At 44.1% G+C, this 27,893-nt stretch overlaps 1 protein-coding gene across 2 annotated transcripts; it reads left to right on the top strand.

Moving 5' to 3' along the window:
• Positions 1-27,885, top strand: LOC115594196 (phosphatidylinositol-binding clathrin assembly protein-like). 2 transcript variants are annotated; one of them, XM_030438080.1, is made up of 19 exons: positions 1-130; positions 7,605-7,747; positions 9,269-9,344; positions 9,700-9,802; positions 11,123-11,216; positions 11,300-11,411; positions 11,779-11,885; positions 13,223-13,264; positions 15,892-15,977; positions 17,309-17,411; positions 18,115-18,248; positions 18,461-18,558; positions 18,799-18,912; positions 19,025-19,055; positions 19,146-19,299; positions 22,600-22,623; positions 23,038-23,094; positions 23,202-23,321; positions 25,287-27,885. In XM_030438080.1, exons 1-19 carry the CDS (start codon positions 1-3, stop codon positions 25,299-25,301), a joined length of 1,743 nt encoding a protein of 580 aa, XP_030293940.1. In that variant the 3' UTR covers positions 25,302-27,885. The 2 variants fall into 2 exon arrangements, with proteins under 2 accessions (XP_030293940.1, XP_030293941.1); XM_030438081.1 differs by having other exon boundaries at positions 19,158-19,299.
• Positions 27,886-27,893: the final 8 nt, after the last annotated feature.

Below are 27,893 nucleotides of genomic sequence, written 5' to 3' on the forward strand. Positions count from 1 at the left end.
ATGTCGGGACAGTCTTTGACGGACCGGATCGCCGCCGCGCAGCACAGCATGACCGGGTCTGCCATCAGCAAAGCCGTCTGCAAGGCCACGACGCACGAAGTCAGCGGACCCAAGAAGAAACACCTTGACTGTAGGTTAAAGCATACCATCATATACTGTGTAGATAGACCTGCATGCCTCTCCATCTCCCCCCTCCTCCTCCTCACAAAGGGTCGCCTGTAAACAGCCTCCTGCAGCCGCTTTAACGAGGCGCCGTCACATTCCCCGGGAGTTAAACGTGATTTTACGCAGCGCGGCTGAAACGCGAGCGGTACATTTTCATACCAGGCGAGGGAGCGACGGGCCAGGTAGTGTGTGTGCATGTCATCCAGGGGAAATAGGCCACTGTGCCCCGCTCTGCTCCGCTCTGCTATAGGCTAACCGGCCGCTGCACAGTGAGGAGGCCCATCCATTATTAACGCCACTATCATCCGGAGACACTCCAGCGCAGAGACGCGCCGCACACACCGACTTCAAGTTCACTGTCACGTCCTCTGGTGCGTTATTACCATTAATGAAGGTGTTGCTGCTGTCAGTGCTGAGTGTGTGTGTGTGTGTGTGTGTGTGTGTGTGTGTGTGATGGAGGGATCCTCACATGTAGATTTCCACCGGTGATTATTAGGTCAGGTGGCTTCCCTGCCTCACTATAATTACTTGACATGATCGATGGAGAGCAAGAGGAATCAATGGTGCTGCCAGTCAGACAGACAGACAGAGAGACAGACAGGGGAGGGAGGGAGGAGGGGGGAGGAGGGGGGAGGTAGCAAGATGGCTAATCAAGAGGAGATGTGGATAAATCAACAGCGAAGGCAGGTCGCCAAACAGCCCGAGAGTCAGTCATCCAGCCAGTCAGCCGGCAAGTTTGGCGGTGGATTAGTCAGTGGTGCCCACAGCAGAGGTGACGCTGGGAGTTCTGGGCTCCCTCACGAGATGTGCCACCAGGCGCCTCCACATCCTACGTCTAAATCAGAGACTGTATCACTAAAACAAGGCCACTAAAGCAGAGAAACACCCAGCGGGGGGCGTTGGGGGAAGGTTCAGAGGCGAGTTTTCAGGATCGACTCACGATGAAAAGCGTCTCGAGTTGCGGCGTTGAGTCATTTCTGCTGCTTTAATGCCTTAATCTGACAGTGACCAGCGGTTCCGGAGGGATTCAGTGGTGTTACCGCGGCAGCAGCTTGTGATTAGAAGAGAGAGATTGTCCATGATCACGGTGGGATCGCGTCAAAAGTACCAAAAAGTCACATTAAAAGTAAAGATGTTTTACCAGGAAGTCCAACTGAGATCAGATCTCTCTGTGGGACGTTAGCAGCCGTACAGGATCACAGAATGCTAACCCTTTTAGCTAACTTCCTGTCAGTCCCTCGTCGCTACGGCGCCACATTCGCACGACTCCTTCCTTTTTCTCTCTTGCCTCGTTCTTTTCTTCAGTTGCTTTTCACCACTTGGCCTGACTGGTAATGAAAACCGTCACCAGGAGTGCTGGGATTGGTAGTCGACCCTGATCCAAAGCCGTACAACGCAGCACCTTCCTCCTATTTATACCGACTATTTGGCGCCAGTGCACTGATAATGTAGAGCAAGAGGAGGCGATGTGATGTGATAGTTTACCGTGTCAACGTCTAATCCCGCCACGAAAGCGTACAAAAATCGACACCTTTGTAAAACCTCAACTAACTCAGACAACTTCTCTTCAAAAAGATCCATCGTTCCTAAAAACTTCTTCTTCCTGATCTGTCGTCTACGCTGCTTCATGACTTCTGCTTCATATCCGTAAACTCTCTAAATTGTGCAGAAATACGTCAGAAATGAAACGTCAATTGTAGAAATGAAGTGTTGTTCCGAAGGCCAAAGGAAACCGTCGGTTGAAGGACACTGAGCGACTGGAGCCGTTATTGGTTTTATTTTGCAGCGGAGCCACAGTTTTATAAGAACACAGCACCCCTGCAGTTATTAAACGGTAGAAGGTCGTCCAGTTTTCGGCGCCGCCACGAGTCTGAGTCTCTCAGAAACTAGTAAATGTCATTTAACTCAAGGGTGGGAGCGTATAATCTAAAAATAGAGCTCGAGCATTTACATGACAAGTTCTCATCCTTGAGATGGATTCTAATAAGGTTTAAACCAAACGCTCTCAAGGACAATGAAGCTTCCCTCAGAACGGGTCAGTTTAATTCTGGTCGAGGTGGCTAAAGTGATCCAGTTTGGTTCTGATCCGGCTCGTATTCTCATCATTGATGGCAGAAAAAGCTCTGAGCTGTAAGACTGGATCAGTTCACCTCCCTGGAAGCTCCGAATGAAATGTGTTGGCTGAATGGATGTTTTTGTACGTGAGCCATTCAGACGCAGCTGTTCTGACAGCTCGCACTATGAAACGCGTTCTGTGAGAGATGATGTCACGCGCGACTCGCCGACGTCATCGGGCGGCTTTTAAGGTTCAAGAAAAGACGCAGGGAGGAAGTGAGTTTGTGATCAGTAGGTCAGTGGATGTAAGTGATTGAAGAGTGGAAAGAAAAGTCGATGAACTCGTCTGATCCGACGGAGCTTCTGACGAGGCAGCGCTCGATGTTCGGTCTGAGAGTATAGATGAGTGCAGCTCGCACAGAACCGGCGCTGGATGTGACCCGGTCTCATCAGCCTGCGTAGAAACGACTCGACTTTAGACTTTCAAACACCGTCCTTCACATTAAAGTCTGTGGAGAGTAAATCCATCGTCACGAACATGATGGAAGTTAATAACAAAAGAACGTTTCTGGGCTGAAACCTTCATCGTGCTTCTCGCTCTGACATTTTATACAAAGTGTTTGGACGCTTTTGTTTTCTAGATTTGCTTCCTAAACAGCTGAAGTAGCGCTGGACCTGTTTAAAACAAAACCAGAGACGTATTCGCTCATTATCACGTTCATGATTTTATTTGTGGTTACTAAAAACAGATTTACAGGCTTTAATGCTCAAACTAGACATAAATCATGCAAATGTGTGACATGGTGACACACTGTGATGTCACAGAGTCACAGGATTAAAGGCGGGACTACTAACGAGGCGTTCAAGGAACTTCGACCTTGTTAACTTTTGAGAACCTGCCGGGAAAGTTAGAAATCAAACCCGTTTTTCTGTTTCTGCAGCTGGACACTTATTCTAGATCCAACATCAGCTGATCGTCAGAGAGGTTTTAATAAATACTGATGACATTTTAGTTTCCTTTAAAACACACTCGACTTGTTATTGATCCGTCCTGGCCAGACACAGTGGGAGGAAAAGATGAATCGCTCTGCCGTTTCTCTAAATGCAACACGTGATTAATCACATGCTGGTAGAGCGAACAAACCAGATCTCATCGGCTTTTCTTCTCCTTCTTCTTCTCCTTCTTCTTCTTCTTCTTCTTCATGACCTTGACAGACCGGTCGGTGACATAAACAGCCAATGCTGATTATTTACAACCCACAGAGCGAATGACGAGCACGACAGACGGAGTAATGAGATTTCACTTTCACTAAACTCTGCGTGGCTGAGAAGGTAGAAAGAGGCGACAGAAACCAGATTCGTCACACGAGGAACAAAAATCAGGACAAAAAAATGATCTTCTGCCCCTGAAAGCAGAATAAGTTGTGTTATTCATCGTGTTATTTATTTAGTCGTGGGCTGAAACTGTGATGTGTTGAGATAATAATCACTGTCCTCTCGCTCCTGGAAGCTACATTTCTAAACTTTAAGCACAATTAAGTTGAAGTGAAGAAGCTGAAATGTTGATATAACTAAAATACCACCGACGAACACCGACTCCCACGTCTGTGTGTCAGTGTAATGACCTTTAATATCAATGCAACTTCAGCTCCTGAGAGTGACTCACTTTCTCTAAAGCCGAGGATTTAAAACACTTGGAATGTTTTATTGCATTTTACAGAAATCGTCTTTATGAGAAGTCCCTCCAGCCGAACATACTTTAAACGTTGGCTTTTTATTTTATCCGAACAAAAGCCTTCAATTTAACTTCTGTAGACGTTTTATTCTTTGTCTGCACGTCTAAATCTCACTTGTAATTGTGTTACTGATGCACATTATTTTCTACGTTGACTGAAGTTTATCAATAATCCAGCTGGCGATCGAACAGTCGATGCTTCATCACATTCCATCGACACGTCGGTGATTAAATCAGAGCTGATGTATTATCACCCAGAGGAAAACACACGAGGTGGACGCAGCGCGGAGATATTTGACCGGAGACGTTTTATTATTATTATCGTTCTTATTATTCAGGTGTAATTCTGTTCAAGTGGAGGCGCGAAGACAACAGGAGCGCAAAGAAAGAAAGAAAGAAATATAGGAAGAAAGAAAGAAAGAAAGAAAGACAGGAAAGAAAGAAATACAGGAAGAAAGAAAGAAATACTGGAAGAAAGAAAGAAAGAAAGAAAGACAGGAAAGAAGGAAGGACAGATGATCGAATGAAAGAAAGATAGAAAGAAATAAAGAGAAATACAGGGAGAAAGAAAGAAAGAAAGAAAGATTGAAATACAGAAAAGAAGGAAGAATGGATGAATGAATGAACTAACGAACGAAAGAAAGAAAAGAAGGAAGAAAGAAAGAAAGAAAGAAAGAAACATCGAATGAAAGAAAGATAGAAAGAAAGAAAGAACGGAAGAATGGATGAACAAATTAAAGATTGAAAGAGAAAGAAAGAAAGAAAGAAAGACAGGAAAGAAGGAAGGAAGGGAGGACAGATGAAAGAACAAATGAACGAACGAAAGAAACAACAAACAAATGAATGGATGAGCAAAAGAAAGAAAGAAAGAAAGAAAGAAAGACAGGAAAGAAGGAAGGACAGATGATCGAATGAAAGAAAGATAGAAAGAAATAAAGAGAGAAATACAGGGAGATAGAAAGAAAGAAAGAAAGAAATACAGGAAAGAAGGAAGAATGGATGAATGAACGAACGAAAGAAAGAAAGAAAGAAAGAAAGGAAGAAAGACAGGAAAGAACAAAGGAAGGAAGAAAGAAAGAAAGAAACATCGAATGAAAGAAAGATAGAAAGAAAGAAATACAGGAAGAAAGAAAGAAAGAAAGAAAGAACGGAAGAATGGATGAACAAATTAAAGATTGAAAGAGAAAGAAAGAAAGAAAGAAAGAAAGAGAGGAAAGAAGGAAGGAAGGGAGGACAGATGAAAGAACAAATGAACGAACGAAAGAAACAACAAACAAATGAATGGATGAACAAAAGAAAGAAAGAAAGAAAGAAAGAAAGAAAGATAGAAAGATTCTGCCTGCTTGACTTTATTTTGCCTGGTGGCGAACAATCCAAACGCTGATGGTTTTATAATTGTATATATTATATATATTGTGCGACAGTAAAGCAAAACACAATAAAACAAAGCTAACATGTAAAATACTGCAGATTAATCGTCGAGGTGGTTCATATTCGGACTGACTGTCAGTAAGTTGATGCAGCAGAGTCACTACGCTGATGATTCATGATTCATTCCTGTGTGATTTTTACAATCAGTAATAACGTAAAATAAAGCAGACAGGGTTGAAGCTTCACTGCAGGTGTTGGACAATCCAAACTCCGATGATGTCATTATTTTGTAGCCATTTAATAGTGCAATCAACATTTACTTCATAATGATATGTTAAAATAAAAAAACTTGTCTATTACATGTTTCAGCAATAAATACAAAATCTTGCAGCTAAAATGTCAAGCTAGCCAATTAAGCTTTAAAATAGCTGAAGCTTCAAACGATTCTCCATAAAAACAACTTGAACAAGCGTATGTTTGCTTCGTTATTCACAAAGAACAGTTGAGCTGTTCTGCAGGAGCGACAGATGGAAGTAATGAAGATAAACAGCTCGTTAGACTCCAGGTGGGTCATTACAGTTAATTCTCAGGTGAACGTGAACGCCTGCATCAAATGTCAGAATGATCCGTCCAGTCGTTGCTGAGATATTTTTAACTGGCGGCGTAAAAAAACATCCACTGAGCGTCTTTAGCGTCGCTGAAAACCTGCTGCACATCCGCCTCGCTGGGGCGTTCGTGTTTGTTCACGTTCGGCAGGAAACTTTAATTAGTTGGAATCAATATTGTCCCATTAATTATTGAGCCAGAAGGAAATTCACAAACAAACACATTAACAATGTGTAAAGCATGACTGAGCGCCACCATCACCATGTTCAGCCGTGATGTTAAAGCACCGAGATTTAATCAGGAACATAAATTGTTCTTACGGTTAAAACAGATTATAAATAACAGTGATGGTGCTGATTCACGGCTCTCAGGTTTCCTCCTTTGTTTTCTACAGGTTTCACTTTCAGTTTCCAGATACTGGAAGTTAACCGACCTTCATATTTGGCACCAATGCAGGAGACCATTAAGAAGACGACTGTTACATTAATAAATAACATTAAATAGAGCTGAAGAGGAATGAGACGTCAGCTGTGGTGAATCACAGGTGTTTCTGACGTGCATTAAACATTAAAGCGCCGTATGAGCAGGAAACGTCACTGAGCTTTTCAAAATAAACCTCAGAGAACCTCAGACCACTTCTCTCTCCGTCTGTGTGAATTCACTTTCTCTCATCGCATCAGGATGTTTCTTAATTCAGCTCCTGACTCGTGATTTTACTGCTGCAGTGCAAACCATTTCAAATTGTTGTACATTTCTGTTCACGACTGTTAGATTCAGGTTCTCCTCTCACGGCGTCCGGCGACCCTGGATGGATTAAACTTGCTGCTGAATGCCGCCGGACACATTGACACGGAGCAGTTTAATCATATGAAGGGTTTTACTGTAAAACAGAATAATGTAAAGCTTGTTTCTTCACCTAAGAGTCAGTAAATCTGTGAGATTAAACAGACGCCTCACATACTTCACATTTTGATCTTAAACCAGAGAAATCCTTGAAGAATTTGGGCCATTGTTCCACCGATCTGTCCGACCGGAGCTCCAGTTGTGAAACACCTTTTTTCATCTGTAGCAGAATATTTCTGGTTTGTGTTGTAAATATGAAACTGAAACATATTTTTCTCTTCCTGCAGAACATAAAGCTCAGACTCTGTCAGAGCGGGAACGTCTGGGTCCATCACCGCTAACAGTCTCGTTCATCTGACACATTTTCTTTTATCTCCATCTTCTGGGATGATATCGTGTCGGTATTTTGGCTGAGTCGCTCTAAACTCCAGCCACAGATTAGCCACAGTTGAGATTCATCCGTCTACACGGCCTCTATTATTAAATAATCATTTGTTTATTGATTTGTGTGCAGATATTGAACGAGGCAAAATTAAAGCACCGGTCGATGAGAGTGCATTCAGCGTGGTTTGTTCACTCGTTGCCAGTCGATTCATAACTCAACCTGTGAGCACTCTGAGCTGATGAATTATGACGGTGACAAGACGCTGCTGCTGTTATTCACCGTGACTCACAGCCAGTCAAAAGGCCGGCTCTGATTTCAAGGACACACGGACGCTTATAGTCTCTAACCTCACACACACACACACACACACACACACACCAGCTCCTGGAATGATTATTAATCTGTTAATCATTTCATCGTGTTTCCTTTCTGTGTGTCTTCCAGACCTGATCCACTGCACCAATGAGCTGAACGTCAGCATCCCCCACCTGGCAGACACGCTGCTGGAGCGCACGGCCAGTAACAGCTGGATCGTGGTTTTCAAAGCGCTCATCACCACACACCACCTCATGATGTACGGCAACGAGGTGAGCCGCGACGTACGGAGGCCCGGGAGGGAGGGGTTCATCTGTGATGTCACAAAAACAAAACCACAAAACGTTAGAAGCGATTAGAAGCGTGACAAGCTCACATTTTAAAGTGTTTCCAGGTCTTCAGGAGTAAAACTGTAGTAGTGAGAAGCTTTTTGTGGATACAAGAGGAAGCGGTGTGTAATCTGATAAAACTGTCCTCCAGTGATGTCACTCAGGGGCTATGTTGCATTGTGGGTAATGCAGGCAAAAAGGAAGAGGAATGTGGAATTAAAAATAAGCTGATATCTCCGTCTGCTGTACAGATTTTGATTGATTTGATTTAAAATGCACAGAAAAAGGGCGAGAAAAAAGACAAAGACAGGAAGTGGGATGTAAAATATGACACATATGGATATACTCTACAAAATAAAACAGGAAACAAATAACCACAGACAACCACTCGCTTTACAGTAGCTTCTGAATTTTGAGGGTTTGTTGCCCTTTTTGTATTTTATGTTGTAAAGTTAAGTTTTCTGTAGCCAGCACCTTCAGTCCTGTGAACCTGTGATGGGGATTCTCCTCTTTTTCAGGATGTAAAAGACTTTTATTGACTGAGTGATTCATCTAATAATCAGGAAAACAATTAACAGGTTGTTCAGGCCCTCATGTGATAATCGTTGGCGTCATCAAAAGGATGAAACACGGACATTTCCCGTGACGCTCTCTGCTGATGTTCGCCAGTCGCGAGCTCAGCTTCTTGACATTTCCGCTCGCTAAAAAAACTCTCTGACTCCTGCGGCGAGTTTCTTTGAAGGTGTATCTTCCTCGTGTCCAACAAGGACCGGCGAGCGATCCGGCTGACATTTACGTGAGAAATCAACTCCCTGCACCGCTCACACCACGAGATCAATAACCAAAACATCAAACATGTCGAGTGATGAGCGTCTCAGACTGGACGCTGAGGTCGCGGCTCTCACAAAGCTTTCACACGACACGGCGCTCTGCAACACAAACGGTGACACGATGTTTCGAACATTCACCGTCAGCCGACCAGAAGAACTGTGAGGTTTAAAGCAGCTTTACTTCCTTAATGTGAAAGAGTTCATCGTAAACTGTAAACCAATGGGATGTCTTTTAAAGAGAGGAAGGCTCTTAATGTGGCAGTAGGGGAATTTGTTAAAACTGTTTTATTGCTCGTTTATTTTGTTTATGTTTGTGCAAGATGAGCCAAAACTTGCCTGGAGTCAGCGCTCCAACCTGGCAACCCGGACCCACGCTGACCCAAAATGAAACGTAAAGACAGAAGAAAACACTATTTTTGTTGGTTTTTCACCTGCTGCATTATCAGTATTGGACATGTGATTTCCTGCATGTGATCGGCTGTTTTTCAGTCGCCACACTCGAAACAAACGGCCGTTTAAAACGAACTCCTCGTTGCGATTGTGTCTGTGTGGACATGATTGAGTACTGTCAGGAAACACCATCAGATAACTCACCAACTCTTTCCTCCTCCTCTCCTTTTCCCCCCCCCGTCAGAGATTGATGCAGTACCTCGCCTCCAGAAACACGCTCTTCAACCTCAACAACTTCCTCGATAAGGCTGCACTACAAGGTGATTTAATGCCATTTGGCTGTTTGTAAACTCAGCAGTGCTGTACGTCTGAGAAAATGACTTTATGTCCGACTCTCCCCGGATCTGTAGCGCCATCAATAAGCCGATTTCAAAGGAAAGCTTCAGTCCGGGGATGAAAAGCTTCAGACAGTGTGCCTTTTTGTAGATAAAAGAAAATAAAAGACGCTGCTGCATGTTGTATACATTGAGTGTGACGGTAAGATGGTTTAACAGATTGCTTACAGAGACGTTAGTCCGGTTCTTATGGAAGTGATTATGGTTTCTTAACCGGGTTGTGAAAAGAGGCCAGTAGGTTTTGGGTCTGTAACAGCGGCGCCCCCTGTCTGTCCTCCAGGGTACAACATGTCCACCTTCATCAGACGCTACAGCCGCTACCTGAATGAAAAAGCCATGTCATACAGACTAGCAGCCGTGGACTTCACCAAGATGAAGCGAGGGTAACGAACTCACGCACGACACGGACACAAACAGAACAAATACATTTTCTATTTTACCTTTAAGGTGCAACATGTCAGAGTTTTAGATGAACAGGCTGCAGAGAAAAAACAGTTTTGATGTTCTGAGCATTGTTGCAAAGATAGTTACTGTACTTAGCATACTAACCAGCTAGCAAGCAACACTCCCCTGATGCTCCGAGCTCCCAGTCCAACAACTAGCTGCACGGCTAACCGAGCTAAACTTGCTAACAGCAGCTACAACTCGCAGCAGTTAAAGGGATATTCCGGTGTAAGTTTAATCCATGATCTAAATCACAGTGAAACTGTGTTAGACTCCCTCTCGAGAGATCAAGTTAGCAGACCGCTAATTTACGGAGTTTTATCAACCTCAGAAACGACCGCACGACAACAATACACTGCAGTAAATGGATCCAAATATAAACCGCCACCAAAAAGCCACAAATAATGCTCAGAACAGCACCAAACTTCAGCAACAGTACAAATAGGGTCTCAGCACATAGTCCGGGGCATCTAACCTCCGCTAGCTTAGCTGGATTTCTATTGGGAAGCTGACTAAATTTACCACTCTTCTGCAGCAGCTTCCTGTTGACGGGAAGTCCCGACGAGTCGATTACCGAGTGCAGTAGAGTTCCGCGGCTCATGGATGAAAATGTATGATTATGACTCCATGGAAAAGCAATCAAAGTTCATATGTGTCTTACCTGCCAGTTTATAACAGTTATTATCGAGAGCGGACAGGGAAAAGAACGGAATTGAGCGTTTCTAACCGCACTCGGTAATCGTCGCGTCGGGACTTCCCTGACCCGGAAGCTGATGGAGGAGAGTTGAAATCTGTTTTTAGCTTCCCAATAGAAATCCAGCTAAGCTAGCGGAGGTTAGATGCCCCGGACTATGTGCTGAGACCCTATTTGTACTGTTGCTGAAGTTTGGTGCTGTTCTGAGCATTATTTGTGGCTTTTTGGTGGCGGTTTATATTTGGATCCATTTACTGCAGTGTATTGTTGTCGTGCGGTCGTTTCTGAGGTTGATAAAACTCCGTAAATTAGCGGTCTGCTAACTTGATCTCTCGAGAGGGAGTCTAACACAGTTTCATAGTGATTTAGACCATGGATTAAATTTACACCGGAATATCCCTTTAACGTTAACTCTGCTGATATTCTGCCCTCACACTTTAAAAAGTGTCTGTAATCGACTTGAAGGATCTCCTCACACTCGAACACGCCTCAGTCTGCAGGTCTGACGAGTCCTGTGTGTGTGTTGCATGCGTGTTTGTGTGCATGTGTTCTTGTGTGTCACCAGGGCTGAAGGTGTGATGCGCACCATGAACACGGACAAGCTGATTAAGACTCTGCCCACCATTCAGAACCAGCTGGACGCACTGCTGGATTTCCAGGTAAACACCCGACCAGAGGACGCGTGATGTCGCTGTGACGTCTCGACCCGATCTCACTCTCCTTCTGTCTTCATCTCCTCCAGCCCAACTCTAACGAGCTGACCAACGGAGTGATCAACACAGCATTCATGTTGCTGTTTAAAGACTCCATACGGCTGTTTGCTGCTTACAACGAGGGAGTGATCAACATGCTGGGTAAACCTCACACGCCGCAGATCACAACATGAGTTAATCTCCATTGATTACATTTTGTGTTTACTCAGTAATCTGCCTCCGATGTCGAGATCACAGGACCGCGAGTCCACTCAGTCGGTCTTTAAGGGGAAATCAATGCTTCCTCCGACTGTCTCTCAAAGTCCAATTAAAGACTATAAATATCACCTTCTTTTCTTTCGTTAATTATCAAGTCAGTGAGGAACGGAGACAGAGAACCGACCGCAGACTCTTCAGCGAGCGGTTCATTAAATGATCAATTACTTGACTTGATTTGAGGATAAAGTTACTCTACTTCTCCCTTATTTTCTGCTCGTTCTCGTGTTGATTCTGGTCTTCTGATTCGCAGAGAAATACTTTGACATGAAGAAGAACCAGTGCAAAGAAGCTCTGGAGATCTACAAGACGTTCCTCAACAGGATGACCAAACTGTCCGAGTTCCTCAAAGTGGCGGAGGTAACGTCCGTTTGTCCCGCCGCTCCTCCGCAGAGAGGGCGAGAATATCCGTCCGGAGCGAATCTCGGCGGTCGTCTCCTCCTTATAAACATAATCTCCACGTTCTTTCTTCTATCGTTTTAATTTCTCCCGTAGAGAAAACAATCCACTGTCGCCGGTTGAGATTCGCTCCAGACTTCTGTCGCCTGTCGGATCTGATTTACGGTCGATATCTCTGAACCTGAACCGGACCGTAGATCAGCGTCCAGAGGCTTTCTGCTCCTTAATCCTCCAAGTCTTTTATTTTTTTTTTTGCCTCTAGATTCCCTCCTGTTTCTGTCCTTCTCTTGCCCTGACCTGGGGAGGGGGTTTACTCGATAACACTGATTAATGGCCTATCAGAGAGCCGCTCATGTAGAGCTTCCAGTTGAGGGACCCCTCGCGTTGCTGCCTGTTCACATGCCTGCACTGCATGCCCAAAGCAAGCTCTCTCTCTATCACTATCTCTGTCTCCTCTTCTTTTATTTCCTCCCTTTTCTTGAAAAAAAAAAAAAAAAAAGAAGAAGAAGACGGCTGTTATCCAGTTAACAGTTGCATCCCTCGCTAGGCTTCACGGTGAACACAAACAGTCTGATCCTCTGTCGGCTGCGTAGCTTCCATCTTCACAGGCTTTTCTCTCTGCTTGGTTTCGTTTCCCTTTTGGAAGAAGGTTTGGAGTTCAGCCGCTCGATCCAAAGAAAACCAAAAAAAACAAACAACAACAACAACGAGAGACTAACGTTGACTTTAAGGACCCATTCATTTTACCTGTCTAACAAAATGTGTGTTTGTCTGTTTTGTGTTGTCATCTGTGTCCCTCCCCTTGTCCGTCTGTTCAAAGTCAACATTAGTTGAGTGTCTCTCCTGTTTTTGGATGTGTCTTACCTCGCAGTCACGTGACCTGTCGTCCGCCCTGCCTGTTCGATCAGTCGGTGTGCTCGGCATTCATCTCAAACCTCCAGATCTCAGTGTGTGTGTGTGTGTGTGTGTGTACTTATAAGTGTGTGTGTGTACATATACTGTGTATATATCGGTGTTTGTATGCGTGTGCATGCGCCCTCCTCCCTCCTCCTCTGTTGTCTTTTATTTGTTTTCCTTTCCAGCCACTGCATGAAGTAATGAATGCTTGGGTTTGATTCTTCTTTCTCCCTCCTCCTCCTCCTCTTCCTCCTTCACACGCCTCTTCCCTTTTTTCTGTTTTACTCTGTTGGGTTTTTTGGTTTGACTCCTTGTTTTTTTGTTATTACATTTGGTTTATTTTTTATTTTGCCTCCCTCCTCCCTCCCCCCCAACCCCTCCCCTCCTTTTTTGTGACACAGCGAGTTGGGATAGATCAGGGCGACAGCCCCGATCTCACACAGGTCAGTCTACATCTCATCTCAATCAGTCAATCAACCAGTCAGTCAACCAGTATTTAAGATCCGTCAAGTCAATCCCATAATGCTTCATTCTAAACGCTCCCGTTCCCTACTCACCCTACAGACCTGCCCACACTGCAGCTGCCCCGTCCTCCTCCTCTCTTCTTCACTCTCCGTAACTCCTTTTCCGTTGTCTCCTTTTTCTCTCTGCACAGAGTTTAGAATAGAGAGGAAACAATCATTCATTTTTTTTTCACAATTTCGATGCCTTAGTGCCGGTTCTCACTCACGACGCGCCAAATCCAGCTGCTGGTCAGAAACCCTCGGCTTCACGGTTTGACGCTGTAGTTACGCCTCTCGCATCAGTTCTGTTCTGACTTGTTCACGGGAGAATCAGCAAAATATTTTAACTATGTTCATTACAAACTATGATCTTTTCCTCACCTAACCAAGTAGTGTTTAGCGTGGTGTTAATGAGTCCTAAAACCCGGAAAACTACTTTCGAAAATCCATGTTTTTTTATATTGGGAGAAAAACCAACTTCCCGACGCCTGATGTCTGTTTAAAGACTAACATTAGCATTTTACTTTTAATCATTTAATTTAAGCTTTGAAAATCACAAAAGGTGTTGCTCACCTGTGCAGATTATCATGCTGAACAAAAGGAACATAGACTTGTGTTCGCCACAGAACTTATTTCTGCAATAATCCAAAATCCATTTTAAAATAATGTTCACAAAGTTTTTTTTTGATGAGGGCGACTTCCAGGTTTGCATTAAAAAATGTGTCATCCGAACAGAACTCTATTTTAGAGAACCTAAACTGTTTGACAAGGTTAATAACATGCAGCACGTTTTATCATGTAGCTGTAAGTTTGGACATTGCACATAATATTTGTTGTGCATTTGACCGCAGAGCCATTATTGTGAAAGTCTAACAGGATGTTGCGTACAGGTGAAGCATGGCGAGGCCTCTGACCTGCTGCTGACTGTGACTCGTCAGGAGTGAGACCGTGTTGCACCTGCTGCAGGATTTAAATAGTTTTTTCTTATCTGACTCTGTAGAACAAATTTTACTCTGAGGGATTTTCAAAGCAGCATTTTTGTGGCTGTGTAACAGAAGTTTGCATATTTCTATTTCAGCTGGGCTTAGCATCTGTCTGAGTCTTTTTTCTCCCAGCAGTCTTTCCGGCATTTTCACAGTGTAAATATCAGGACTTGTCTCTTCATTCGAAGGCTTATTACACAAACAAGTCAGCACAGCTTTATGAAATAGGTTTTTTTTTTTGCCCATATAAGCAGTGTTCAAATCATTTCCCTGAAAAAAAAAAAAAGGTCATGTCCCTTTGCATTAGCTGTGGGGAGAGCAGCGAATGGTTTTTATTAAGTAGGTTTCTGCAAATATGACTTGTATAGGTGCACATAATGTCATCAGAAGCACTGCATATCACGCTCAGAGGCCCCAAATCCAGCTCATCCTTTTCAGTGGACGCATAATTGGATGTTTACAATGTGACAAATCTGCTAACAAACTGAAAATAGCTGACTTTTTTCAAACTAAGGGCATGTTTGTAGTGCTTATGAAGACCTTATACGCTCTTATTCAACCACATAGTGACCCATGCCTTATACTGAGCTCTAGATATGTGTCTGTTTTACTTTGAAACTTTTAGCATATTCTAGATTTCTCTGAAGAAGGATATCCAGAATTCGCATTTTACTCTCTTTCCCCCTTAAAATAAGTATATGAGAAATCTTTTCTTTGCTTGTTGTGTTTGCACTGTGTTCTCTGGTGCTGAAATGTAAGGCTCTCGGTGAAGACCGCGGTATCACATGTGGTCAAAATGAACCCATTCATCCATTTTGTTTCCCGGTGAAGAGTGCTGGCCAGCTGCTCGATGTGCATACCTGGTTTCTCACCGGACGTTTACATTTCGCTGAGTTAACTTCTTTGGCTTCCAGTGGGATCAAAACTTTTTTTTTTCTGGCTCCATCGTTTAGTCGCTGCCTTGATTTCCGGATAAAACACTCGAATTTGACTTCTAGCCTGAGTGGAAGCCACGAGTTAACTCTAAATTTTAGGACTGTGATTTAATTTCTGTGTATGCGTGTGTTAAGTGTGCGTGTTAACGAGAGCGTTTGTGCACTGCTGGCCTCTGCATGGGCACATTAGACGGTTCAGAGATGTGTTTGTTGTGTTTCTACTCCGGAGCCCCGCAGCGACGACGCTCTGCTCTGTCCTGACCTGTTAGTCCCACCGCGGACTCGCTTGCATGATCCAAAAGGCTGATGATGTGTGCATGTGCTGGTCAACCAAACCTGATGAAACCAAATGCTAAAAAAAATTGTTTTTAAAGCATAACAATAATAATGATAATCAGAAAAAAAGAACAAAGCGCTGTTGTAGAGTAGATAACAAATCTGAGGATGATGTCTTAAATTTGCTGCTGCTTTGTGTGTGTGTGTGTGTGTGTGTGTGTGTGTGTGTGTGTGTGTGTGTGTGAGCGGGTGAGACGGAGTGAGGAGACAGGTGAGAGAGCGAGAGAGTGCAGTGTGTCCAGTTCTGTCCACTTGGCCATGGTTCTAATGTTTCCCCATCAACACCTCCCTGCCCCACGTTTCCCCCCCGCAGGCTCCCAGCTCTCTCCTGGAGGCTCTGGAGCAGCATCTAGCCTCTCTGGAGGGCAGGAAGCTGAAGGACCTCTCCACCGCCAGCAGGTACAGTCGACATGACATGTAACATACATGTTTATACAGTATGTGACGAGGTTTCTAATATCAGGAATTAATGGACGACTCAGAAGCCTTTTAAAGTAGCACTGCTTGAACTTTTAAGCCATGCTACAGTGCTGCTGTGGGGATTTGTCGGTCAGCCCGCCATTCTTAAAGGGATATTCTGGTGTAAGTTTAATCCATGGTCTAAATCACCGTGACTGTGTTAGACTCCCTCTCGAGAGATCAAGTTAGCAGACCGCTAATTTACGGAGTTTTATCAACCTCAGAAACGACCGCACGACAACAATACACTGCAGTAAATGGATCCAAATATAAACTGCCACCAAAAAGCCACAAATAATGCTCAGAACAGCACCAAACTTCAGCAACAGTACAAATAGGGTCTCAGCACATAGTCCGGGGCATCTAACCTCCGCTAGCTTAGCAGGATTTCTATTGTGAAGCTAAAAACAGATTTCAACTCTCCTCCATCAGCTTCCGGGTCGGGGAAGTCCCGACGCGACGATTACCGAGTGCGATTAGAAATGCTCAATTCCGTTCTTTTCCCTGTCCGCTCTCGATAATAACTGTTATAAACTGGCAGGTAAGACACATATGAACTTTGATTGCTTTTCCATGGAGTCATAATCGGACATTTTCATCCATGAGCCGCAGAACTCTACTGCACTCGGTAATCGACTCGTCGGGACTTCCCGTCAACAGGAAGCTGCTGCAGAAGAGTGGTACATTTAGTCAGCTTTTCAGTAGAAATCCAGCTAAGCTAGCGGAGGTTAGATGCCCCGGACTATGTGCTGAGACCCTATTTGTACTGTTGCTGAAGTTTGGTGCTGTTCTGAGCATTATTTGTGGCTTTTTGGTGGCGGTTTATATTTGGATCCATTTACTGCAGTGTATTGTTGTCGTGCGGTCGTTTCTGAGGTTGACAAAACTCCGTAAATTAGCGGTCTGCTAACTTGATCTCTCGAGAGGGAGTCTAACACAGTTTCACAGTGTGTTAGACCATGGATTAAACTAACACCGGAATATCCCTTTAAATATCTCAAGAACTACTTGATGGATTGCCATGAAATTAACTACAGACAGTCATGGTCCCCAGATGAACGACCCCGATTGATTTCATTATCTTCAGACCTTTCGTCTATTGCATCACATAATTAAAATCCCAGCTTGTCCAATACTTTTCGTCTGATACTCTTCTTTGCTCTGAGTATAACGTCCACACGGAGCAAAGACAAACAGAACAAAGTGATATCAGCGCCGTGTAAATTCTGCAGGCGTTTGCACAAACGTGTTTGTGTGTGTCTCGCCCTCAGATCCAGCACCTTGTCCAGTGCAGTGTCCTCTCTCTCCAGCACTGGGATCTCTCTCAGCCGTATGGACGACAAGACGGACGACAACAGACTGCAGCAACACAAGGCGAGACATTTACAGTATTAAACTCACATGTACTTATAAAAAGGCTTAGAAAGACACAACTGTACGCCAACAAAGCCGCGCGTAATGAAAACACAAAATGATCGCCGCCGCCGCACAAACCCTTTTTCACAACATAGCTGCATCTGCTTTAATGTGAGGAAGGCACACTGAAATCGCTTCAGCTCGTGTGGACCGTGAACAGAACTGTGCGTCAAAGTCTTTTTGTCCTCCGCACTTGTTGTTGAAGTTGAATGGAAGAGTGCATTAATCCTGCAATACAGTGAAATACACTGTCTGTTCCTGGCTGCCGGCCCGGAGCCTCCACAGATGCACCCGGAATGAAAATGAAGTCACAATCTCGAGATGCTCTGCGGTGGATTTTTCATTCAAATAAAGGAGCATCCCGCACAAATCAATAGAAATACTTATAATGCAGAGAATGCTGTCGCCTGCATGATAACACATCTTCTGGCATTGATTTGACGCCCTGAAATCCTCCCTTTGAATTTGTGGAACTGTTTGTTTCGAGATGTTTTGCGGCCATCTTTGTGTTGTTACTGTTACGTTCTGGGCACTAACAAACCAATCCATCTGGACCGATCAGACAGGACAGGAGAGGAGAGGAGGTTAACCCCATTCATGTGCACTGCAGGGCTCTTTACAAACCGTGGTGATGTAACATTGATTGGTGCTTCTCGTGCAGGACGACGGTCATAAAGTGATCGACATTCAGACGCCCAACGTGTCGCCCAGCGGCCAGTCAGTGGGCAGCGCCAACAGCAGCGGAGGGGCGACGGATCTCTTCTCCAACTCACCCATCGTACCCGTCAACAACCAGTGAGTGTAAATCGCAGAGAGACTCGTCTGACCTGCAGCGTCACAGTTCAGCTGTTTTTTTGTTTTGTCTACCAGCTTCTAGCCCAGTTCTGCAACAAGAGGCCTTCTGACTGGCTGTCGTTATAAATCAGATTTTTATAAAAACGATCTTTTCTGGTTACGTAAACACAAAACGAGAATCAACATCTCCTCTCCCGTTCTGCTTCCTGCAGTGTGCCAAACCTGACCAGTGAGCTGTTCACCCTGCAGCCCAACTTCACCCCCATCCAGACCACACACACTGTGCCCAACAATAACAATGCCTGGGGAGGTAGGATAGCACACACACACACACACACACACACACACAAACACAAACAAACACATGCACACACGCAGATAATCATGCAAATATACAACGGAGCGTGCAAATAAAAACCCGCTCACACACACACATGCTGCTCAGAGCTGGATACGCTGTGACAGTGATGCCTCGGTTGCTTCATACTTCTGACTCAATCCCCCCTTTTTTTTCTCCTTTCATGTTACCATGGGAACCTTTGGACGTCAGGTGACCTGCTAAAGCCAGCCCCGCCCACTCAAATTCACAGCCCCGGAGCCCCGTTGCACTCTGGGAAAATGCTGCCCAATGATTTGGACTCTTCATTAGCCAACCTCGTTGGCAGTGAGTAGACGGTTTCTCCCTCCAAACATTCAGTCATCGCCTCCATGTTGTTTGTCTTTGTTGTCGTTGCGTTGCTTCTTTCAGCTCATGTTTTTATTCTTCCTTCTCTCAGACCTGCAGTTCGGAGGGACGCCAGCTAAGAAGTGAGTGGGTTTCTCTTGACATCTTAAACTTGGCCACAAGCAAATGACGTTTTTTTTTTTTACGTATAATCTGTGCATGTGTAAATACTGTGTGTGCATCAGGCCGGAGCTCCAGTGGAGTCAGCTGGTGGAGAAGAAGCCAACAGGAGGAAGCGGCTGGCAGTCGAAGACGATGTGCACCAGCACCAACTGGACTCACACCACCCATCCCATGGCACCTGCGCCCATGCCCGTCCCTCAGATGGTAACTTGGAAGCCACGCTCTCGTTGTCGTCAAGTTTCATGCATGATTACATGATTTCTACAAAGCTCATACACACCTGGAGCTCACTGACACGCTGTTACAGTGGCTGATTAGACGTCTGCTCAGGACTGAATGGGCTCACACAGGTCGACTGACTGCTTCAATCTGTGGCCACAAGAAACAGATGGCTAAGAAACCAAACTAATAATCCTTATTTAGCCTTCACACAGCACCAACATGATCACATCCCACAATATTTAGCCATTAAGAAGCATTGAACCACATGTCAGCGTAGCTCATCTGACATGCACAAAACTCACTGCATGACCAGACTGTTCTCTCCGTCAGATTCAAAATACATTCAAATTACAAGTAACTTCAATGGGCAATGAAAGAACAACAGAATAGATAAAATAGGTGCTGTAAGCTCCTGGATTCTGTTCTGGGAGGACCCGGCACAGATGAAGCCCTGCAGCAGTTATAAACAGGACAATTAAACACCGTTATCATCGGGCTCACAGTGCTGATTGCACCCGTTTGACTTTCACTCCGCTGCAGTTCAGCAAACATACAAAACACTGCTCTGTAGATTCAACTGTGAGGATCATCAGCCTTATAAAGCTTTCACTTCACAAGCTTTCCACTTCCAGCATGATCCATACATTGATATAGAAACTGATGTCAGTACCTGAGCCTGCTCCAACACTCATTAGACCCGAGGTTCTCCAACAGCATCAGAACAGCTGTCAGTACCGTGTCTGTGGTTATCATCATCACCGGGGTGATATCGCCATCATCATTATTAAACATCAGAAGGATGATCAATGATTGATAGCTAAGCTCATATTGAAACAGACTTTATCAGAGTTTGCTTTCATGATTAAAAGATGAGCACATTAACAGGGAAGTCATGATTCTGATGTAAACGAAGAGAACGGTATAACTCAGCGCTCGTAAAATAATTTAAAAACCGTATAAATCTACCTCTGAGTGACATTTTATGAGCTTATTTCACACAGCTTGTTGTGGTGGAATCAAGTGCAAAGGCCACTGCAGTGTCTCCGCCGACGCTTAAAAGCTGTGAAGATTAAATTAAAGTTTACCGCCGCGTCTCCGCGACGTGCCTCGGTTTGATCAGCATCCTCATCCTCCACCTGCACCGATGTTCAGTGGGTTTCACTGCGTCTGCTGCTGCCTGACAGTCACACACCTGCATGAGCAAACACATAGCAGCCACCAGGTTATTACTGGTTCAGTGACATCATGTTATTAGTTTAGTGACATCATGTTGTTGGTTCAGTGACATCATGTTATTAGTTTAGTGACATCATGTTGTTGGTTCAGTGACATCATGTTGTTGGTTCAGTGACATCATGTTATTAGTTCAGTGACATGTTGTTAGTTCAGTGACATCATGTTGTTAGTTCAGTGACATGTTGTTAGTTCAGTGACATCATGTTGTTAGTTCAGTGACATCATGCTGTTGGTTCAGTGACATCATGTTGTTAGTTCAGTGACATGTTGTTAGTTCAGTGACATCATGTTGTTAGTTCAGTGACATGTTGTTAGTTCAGTGACATCATGTTATTGGTTCAGTGACATCATGTTGTTGGTTCAGTGACATGTTGTTAGTTCAGTGACATCATGTTATTGGTTCAGTGACATCATGTTGTTGGTTCAGTGACATCATGTTGTTGGTTCAGTGACATCATGTTATTGGTTCAGTGACATCATGGTATTGGTTCAGTGACATCATGTTGTTAGTTCAGTGACATCATGTTATTGGTTTCAGTGACATCATGTTGTTGGTTCAGTGACATCATGTTGTTAGTTCAGTGACATCATGTTGTTAGTTCAGTGACATCATGTTGTTAGTTCAGTGACATGTTGTTAGTTCAGTGACATCATGTTATTGGTTCAGTGACATCATGTTGTTGGTTCAGTGACATCATGTTGTTGGTTCAGTGACATCATGTTATTGATTCAGTGACATCATGTTATTAGTTCAGTGACATCATGTTATTGGTTCAGTGACATCATGTTGTTGGTTCAGTGACATCATGTTGTTGGTTCAGTGACATCATGTTATTAGTTCAGTGACATCATGTTGTTGGTTCAGTGACATCATGTTGTTGGTTCAGTGACATCATGTTGTTGGTTCAGTGACATCATGTTATTAGTTCAGTGACATCATGTTGTTGGTTCAGTGACATCATGTTATTAGTTCAGTGACATCATGTTAAATGAACTACTTCAGCTATCTTCAGCTCAATGTTTTGTGAAATGTTCTGCTGATGTCAGCATACCACAACATCATGTTGCTTTGAGTGGCCAATAAGACTCAGTCTGGATTCAGTGTTGTTTAACTTGAAATATTCAATTTTGCATCACAGTTTGAGTTCAGCACGTAACTAATCATGGAGGACATTATCATGCGCAACGTGCATGAATGTGACTGTAATACACAGTACCAGGCTAAAACCAAAAAATATAACTGTTATCACAACTTATTCTACAGTATTTTGCATGTATGTGGTTTTAATATATACTACTTCGTTTTCAAAGCTGAGGAATCGTCTTCAGATTTCTTGTTTTGACAAAAAACTAAAGATTATAAGTTTTCAATGATAAATAAAATAGAGAAAAAGCTGAAAAGTCTCCGATTGGAAGAATAATTTTCTCACTATCGACTAATTGTTGCTGCTCTGACGTCATGATTTCTGAAGTACAGAAAAACATTCCGAAAATGAACTATCACCGCCGTCTGTAGTGATTTTCATTACATGATTATATAAATGTCAGAAATCTTCTGGTAGCAACAAACTAACAACAGACACATTCAGATCTTCATGTCAAACAAGTTCTGGACTCCAGCAGAATCGTGTACTGTGCATTAGTGTTGGTGTCATCCATCACTTTGTCAGGAGTCAGTTTCTCTTAATGATACGATTTCTCCTTCTAGAGTGAAACTCATCAAACACACCTGTCGGCCAAATGTGACTTTCTCTGCCTGGTTCGGGGCTTCTGAAGGAGCTCCTGCCGCTGTCCTTTCTGTGCTGCACTCTAATTATCTCCACGTCTCTTCCAATCAAACTGGTCTCATCTTTTAAATGTTCGACTGATTGACCTCTCAACTCAAACCGCTCATTTATTCAGCAAATGGCTCGGAAAGCAGGCGGCGCGGCCTGAATAGAAAGTAGAAGCGACGGGAACGCGATGAATGAGCGAAGGTCGGTTTATCTTCTCTGCACATGCTTAACTTTTATTGTTGTAACTCTCTTTTTCTGTCACTCTCCACAGAATGGGATGATCTATACTGGCTATGTAAGTTCTTTTATTCTCTTTCAATCCTCTTTTTGTACCTGATTTCATCCCGTCTGCTTTGATTTTTCTTAATCTTTATTTGTGGCACTTTCATTACCGGACTGTTTGTATTGTGTGAGACATGAATCATCAGACGAAAGGGTGGAATTATTTTGCTTTGCCTTTGCATTGTTGTTTCATCCTTTTGTGGTTATTACAGGCTGCCTCCTCCATTCATCTATGTTTAATGTCGCGCCTCCTGTTGTTGCTTCCCACGAGCAAATGTTTAAGAAAGTCACAACATTTCAGTCTTCGGGGAGCAGGGTAGACACGAGGCCGACAGTATCGGGATTATGTTTGCAATCAACTTTCAGTTTCAGATCCGACTGTAGCTCAGCCACAAACAGTCTGTTGTGTTCCTGTTGTTCTGCACAGGCTCCAGCACCAGTGGCTTTTCCTATGACGACACCCCAAGTGCCTGTGTATGGAATGGTAAAGAGCCGTCTGATCTCAGAAAGCTTTCACTCGTTCTCTGCAGGGATTAATCCGCTCTTAATCTGATTTGGTTTTTGTTTGCTCCTTACCTGTCCTCCATCCAGCTCCCTCCTCAGATGAGTCATCAGATGGGGGGCGTTCCCATGATGCCCCCACAGCCTGTCATGTACAACCAGCCTGTCCTGAGACCCACCAATCCTTTTGGGCCCATCCCGGGGACACAGGTAACACACACACACATATGGATCAGTACGTGTGTCGCACACTGTAGCGGGGAAACACATACACATGCCCAGAGGAAACGAAAATTGGAAAAGAGATCTCAGTAGTGTCTCATTCATTTCTCCAAGACAACTATGAGATCTCTGTGAGACCAAAGTGAGGCTGTGGCTGATTTCTCCTGTTTCTCAATTGTTTCTCCTGAGAAACAGGTGCAGAAAATCTCAACTTGGGCTCCCTGTAAGTTTCAAAGGAGATCTCATAAAGCTCTCAATGAAGTTTCAGAATGTCTCCCCGGTGCTGGAAAGGAGCAAGGTTTGAGTGGTAAAGTCTCAAGTCTCACCTGTTGCTCCTAAGGAATTTTAGGAGAAACAAATGAGAAATGTTTGAGACTAAAAAAGACAACAACGAGACTGAAATGAGAACTCTCATTGAGCTCCTTTACGGCTCCATAGCCATAAAGGAGCAAGCTTTGAGCAGTAAAATTTCCTCTGGGTGCACATATTTGCACAGCCAGCAGGCGGTTAGCGTAGCTTAGCTTAGCCTAGCTTAGTTTAGCTCAGCGTACAGACCAGCAGGATACTCAAAGTAGTCCTCGTCTGTCGTTTCTAGACTTCTGAATCAAACTAAAAAGATGTAACAAAACTACTCAACTGGTTTCACCCTGGTTGCATTCTGTATGCTAAGCTAAGCTAAGCTAACTGGCTACTGGCAGATATGAGGCTGCCCAACATAGGCTGGTCTATGCTGGTTTTTCCAGCAGGGTAGGCTACTAGATTATACTGATTATTAATCATACGGATTATTAAGAAAAGAAAAATAAATTGAGTTAAGATCCAGAACATCCATTTCATCAACTTCAGCGCCATAAAAGATATTTAACTTTCTGAGTCCTCAGTTCAGATTTGAGTATGTTTGCTCACTACGTGCTCTGAGCTGTCTAGCGGTGTCATGGCCTTGGATATGACTCACTTTGTTTTGTTTGCTCACTACAAAACTTTGTTTTTTGTTTCTAATACGGTACGGTCCATAAATCAGGTCAGACTCCGGACCTGACGTTGTTATAATGTCACAGATTTTTGGCTCCAGGACAAGTATGAAATATGAAACCTCTGCGGATCAAAAATTCACAATGTAACAGTCATAATTGACCTTGTTTGCGGTTTGACGTGTCCTGAATAGTTTCACAGACTTCTGTTTTATAATGCCGATGGAGGTTAATGGCAGAATTAAGTCAGTTTGAAATTATGAGCTATGGACTGTTATTAAAGGAACACTTTCATTTCAACCTCACTGACTTGTGCTCCACCACCGATTTCAGTATGACCTAAAGCTTTTCTTTTTTTTTTTCTTTTTTACTCACACCCATAAAAATGAAGCTCTTCTCTAATAAATAGTTTAGGCAATCTCTCTGGAAATCAGTTTATCTCCCAGTAAATGCAGACATGTTTAAGAGGCAGTAAAGGGAGCGGGGACGATCCAAACTGAAACTTGACTGAACGTTGGGCTGCACTTTCTTTTATGCTTTGGAAAGTCTTGCTGAGAGGGCAGAAGTAGAAAAGCGAAAACACTAATTGGAGTATAAGAAAGGCAAAAAAAACTGTATGTCTGCTTCTGGAATAACTAACGCCCTCGATCACAGCTATTCTTAAAGATGATAATTGGCTGCGGTCAAACTGCGGTGCCTTCAAGACGGAGGGTGAATCATGCTGTCAGATAATTTATAATTGACCAGAGAGTGTTTTTCACAGCGAGGCTGCAGCTACACGACGATCAGAACAAACAAGTATTTTGACCAATTATTCAAAACATGGCGGGGTAATATAATTGCTCACGGAGCACTCACGATTACCGAGAAGCTGTTTTTCCTGGCACTGCGGCAGGTAATATGCTCGTCAATAGATGCCTGAACACTTGATGAGGTGTTTTGTTGAACTAAATCACTCTCCATTCTCTCCTATCCTCTGCAGATGCACTTCATGTAGGGATGATGTGGTAACCATGGCAGCAAAGCCGAGACGGAGAAGGCGAGAGGAAAGAGATGGAGAGAGAAAGAGTCGAAGAAAACAAATCCAGAACCAAATCCAGCGCCGAAGGAAGAAAGAAGACAGAGAGGAAAAAAAGGGAGGGGAGAGGAAGACGGAGAGAGGCCCAGAAGAGATGCTGATGTGAGAACCGACCCTCTGATCTCCTCTCCTCTCTCTCCACGAGGCTACTGATCTCTCTGTCTTTGAATCTGCATCATGCCGGAGCACCAGACGCTCCGCATCAGTCCCACTCATCCTCTGTTTGATTTGCCAATTCAAACGGCGATTACGACCTGTGATGACGCTACGAAGACTTGACAGCTCTGTGGAGGTGCAGACGGCACCTCCTCAACCACCTCACCCCGATTATTTCCTGTATAAAAAACAACTTTCCTCTCCATCCCACAACTGAGTCAAACTCGGAGGACACGCGTCTCTTTTCTCTGATTGGATTGTTTGCTGGCACTTTACTCAATGTGAACTTTGCCAAGGGTGTGTGTGTGTGTGTCGGTGATTTTAGCATCTTGTTCGGATTGGTTCCCTCGTGTCGTGTGTGTCATCCATCACCTGATGTCAGATGTAATTGATTTGAACGAGTGTGTCCCCTTTTTCTACATTTCAGCGTGCTGCATCGACATTAACGTTTGAGTCTTTTTACGAGCTCCCATTTGTTCTTAATTGCCAACTTCACATCAAGAAATCCGGCGTGGGACGATGATTTTGTGTGTGTGTGTGTGTGTGTGTGTACGGACGTGGCTGTATGTACTGTACGTGTTTCTCTTTTGGTACCTGATGTCATCGCTGTGTTGCCAGGTACCGACGTGTTACTGCACTGGAACTAACTGATGAAAGCACTGAGCCAGGCCCAGGCATCGCATCTGGATGTAAACCTCTTACACTGACTTTGCTACTTGGGGACGTGCTGTACACACTGTGTTCTTTTGTTTCTCCTCTACAGCTGTGCAATATCATGCAACCTCGTCACTGTCTTTTTTCCATCTGTAGGCTGTTTAGAAACTGTTTCCTGCTGTCGTGTCGTACTTCCTGTGTGTCTACATCAGGTTTCTGTACAGAATGCAGTTTTGTTTGTTTTTTAAACATGTTCTGTTAAACCCGTACTGCTCTAAAAGTAATGAAAAATGCACTGAGAGCCAGTAAGAGGATGTTAGTAAGTGGGCAAATTTCAGTCTAGCCAATCAAGAGATGGTCCGAGTCCCAACTGTTTTGGTGTCCTCCCTGTCTGGAGCGTTCGTCCTGTCCAAAGTTAGTCTTTTAAACATGCAGCGTATGTCTCGCCCTCCGCTTGGAGGATTTAAAGACATTGCCAACAGAGGGAGGGAGTTTGTGAATGTAGTGTTAACATTCATGGGCAGGACAGCTAAAGGTCAGCTGGGGGATTCAAACGAGGACCAGACTGTCGGAAAGCGACCGAGGGGTAATGTCTGTCGATCACGACTCTAGTAATGCCCGCCGTGGCGACGTACAGATTAATTCAGACAGCCAGACACGGAGGCTTTAATGAGACGTTAAATGTTAATTGTGGCTTTTCTGGCGTATCCAAGGTCAAGTTGGACCCACAGACAGACGATATATATATTATAGCACAAACCTTTGAAGAGGGGACAAACGCTCTGCTGCACAAAAACCTAAAATCATTGCTGGGATGTACAGTTGAAAGGGGCAATAATCGATTGGGGATGAAGTCGTTTTCTATTGATTGTGTCTGTTCTATGTACATGTACTGTATGTGTGTGTTTGTGTGCACATGCCTTCCCATAGAGATAAACAGGGTCATGTTCCTCGGTTAAGAGATGAGAGGTCTCTCGTGAGCTGGTAGCGTGTACTAACTTAGCAGTGAGTGTATCTGTGTCCGTGTCTCAGTCTGTACAACCCAACGTCAAATTAAGGTGGCTCTAGGATCACTCATCTGCCGAAAAACGCAAAAAAAACGAGCCCCGAGTAGTCATCGGACCTGGAGTCTCGAAGGCGAATCTCTCCAGTGAGCTGGAGCTGCACACGCCGGCAGTTCCAAACAAAATCGTCAAGAGAATCTCGACTGTGTTGGTGGCGTTATCATTCACCCCTGAACTGTAACTGCTGGCTACGCAAAAACCAATCTCCCCGCAGCTACGACTCTACTACCAGCAGAGCGAGACTACGGAGTTAGAAATCGCTACCAAGCAGGCAGATATTCTCCGACGTTACTGATTAAGAGGCCAACTGACATTTGGATATCTCCTTTGGAAAACTGTCGTTTCCACTCTCCCCCATTACTCGTCGTTCCAGTGGTTTGTCTTTCTCCGTCAGCCGAATGCTCTTCTCATCGTGCACTTCACTCCCACGACGCAGCTCGATCCATCCTGGGCCAACCTCTGACTGTTAATGTGTCCTCTGTATATAGGTAATGCCGTTCATGTGTTTATAGACGTGCTCTCTCTGTAAAGTGATCGAAGCCCCATTGGATGACGTACTGTACGTGGGACAATTTATTGCTGTATCTGTGTTTGAATGGTTGTATTTTGAAGGTGTCATCATCCAGGGATGGGTGGG

This window comes from Sparus aurata, chromosome 13 (genome assembly GCF_900880675.1).
Source record: "Sparus aurata chromosome 13, fSpaAur1.1, whole genome shotgun sequence".
Classification (NCBI taxonomy): Eukaryota; Metazoa; Chordata; class Actinopteri; order Spariformes; family Sparidae; genus Sparus; species Sparus aurata.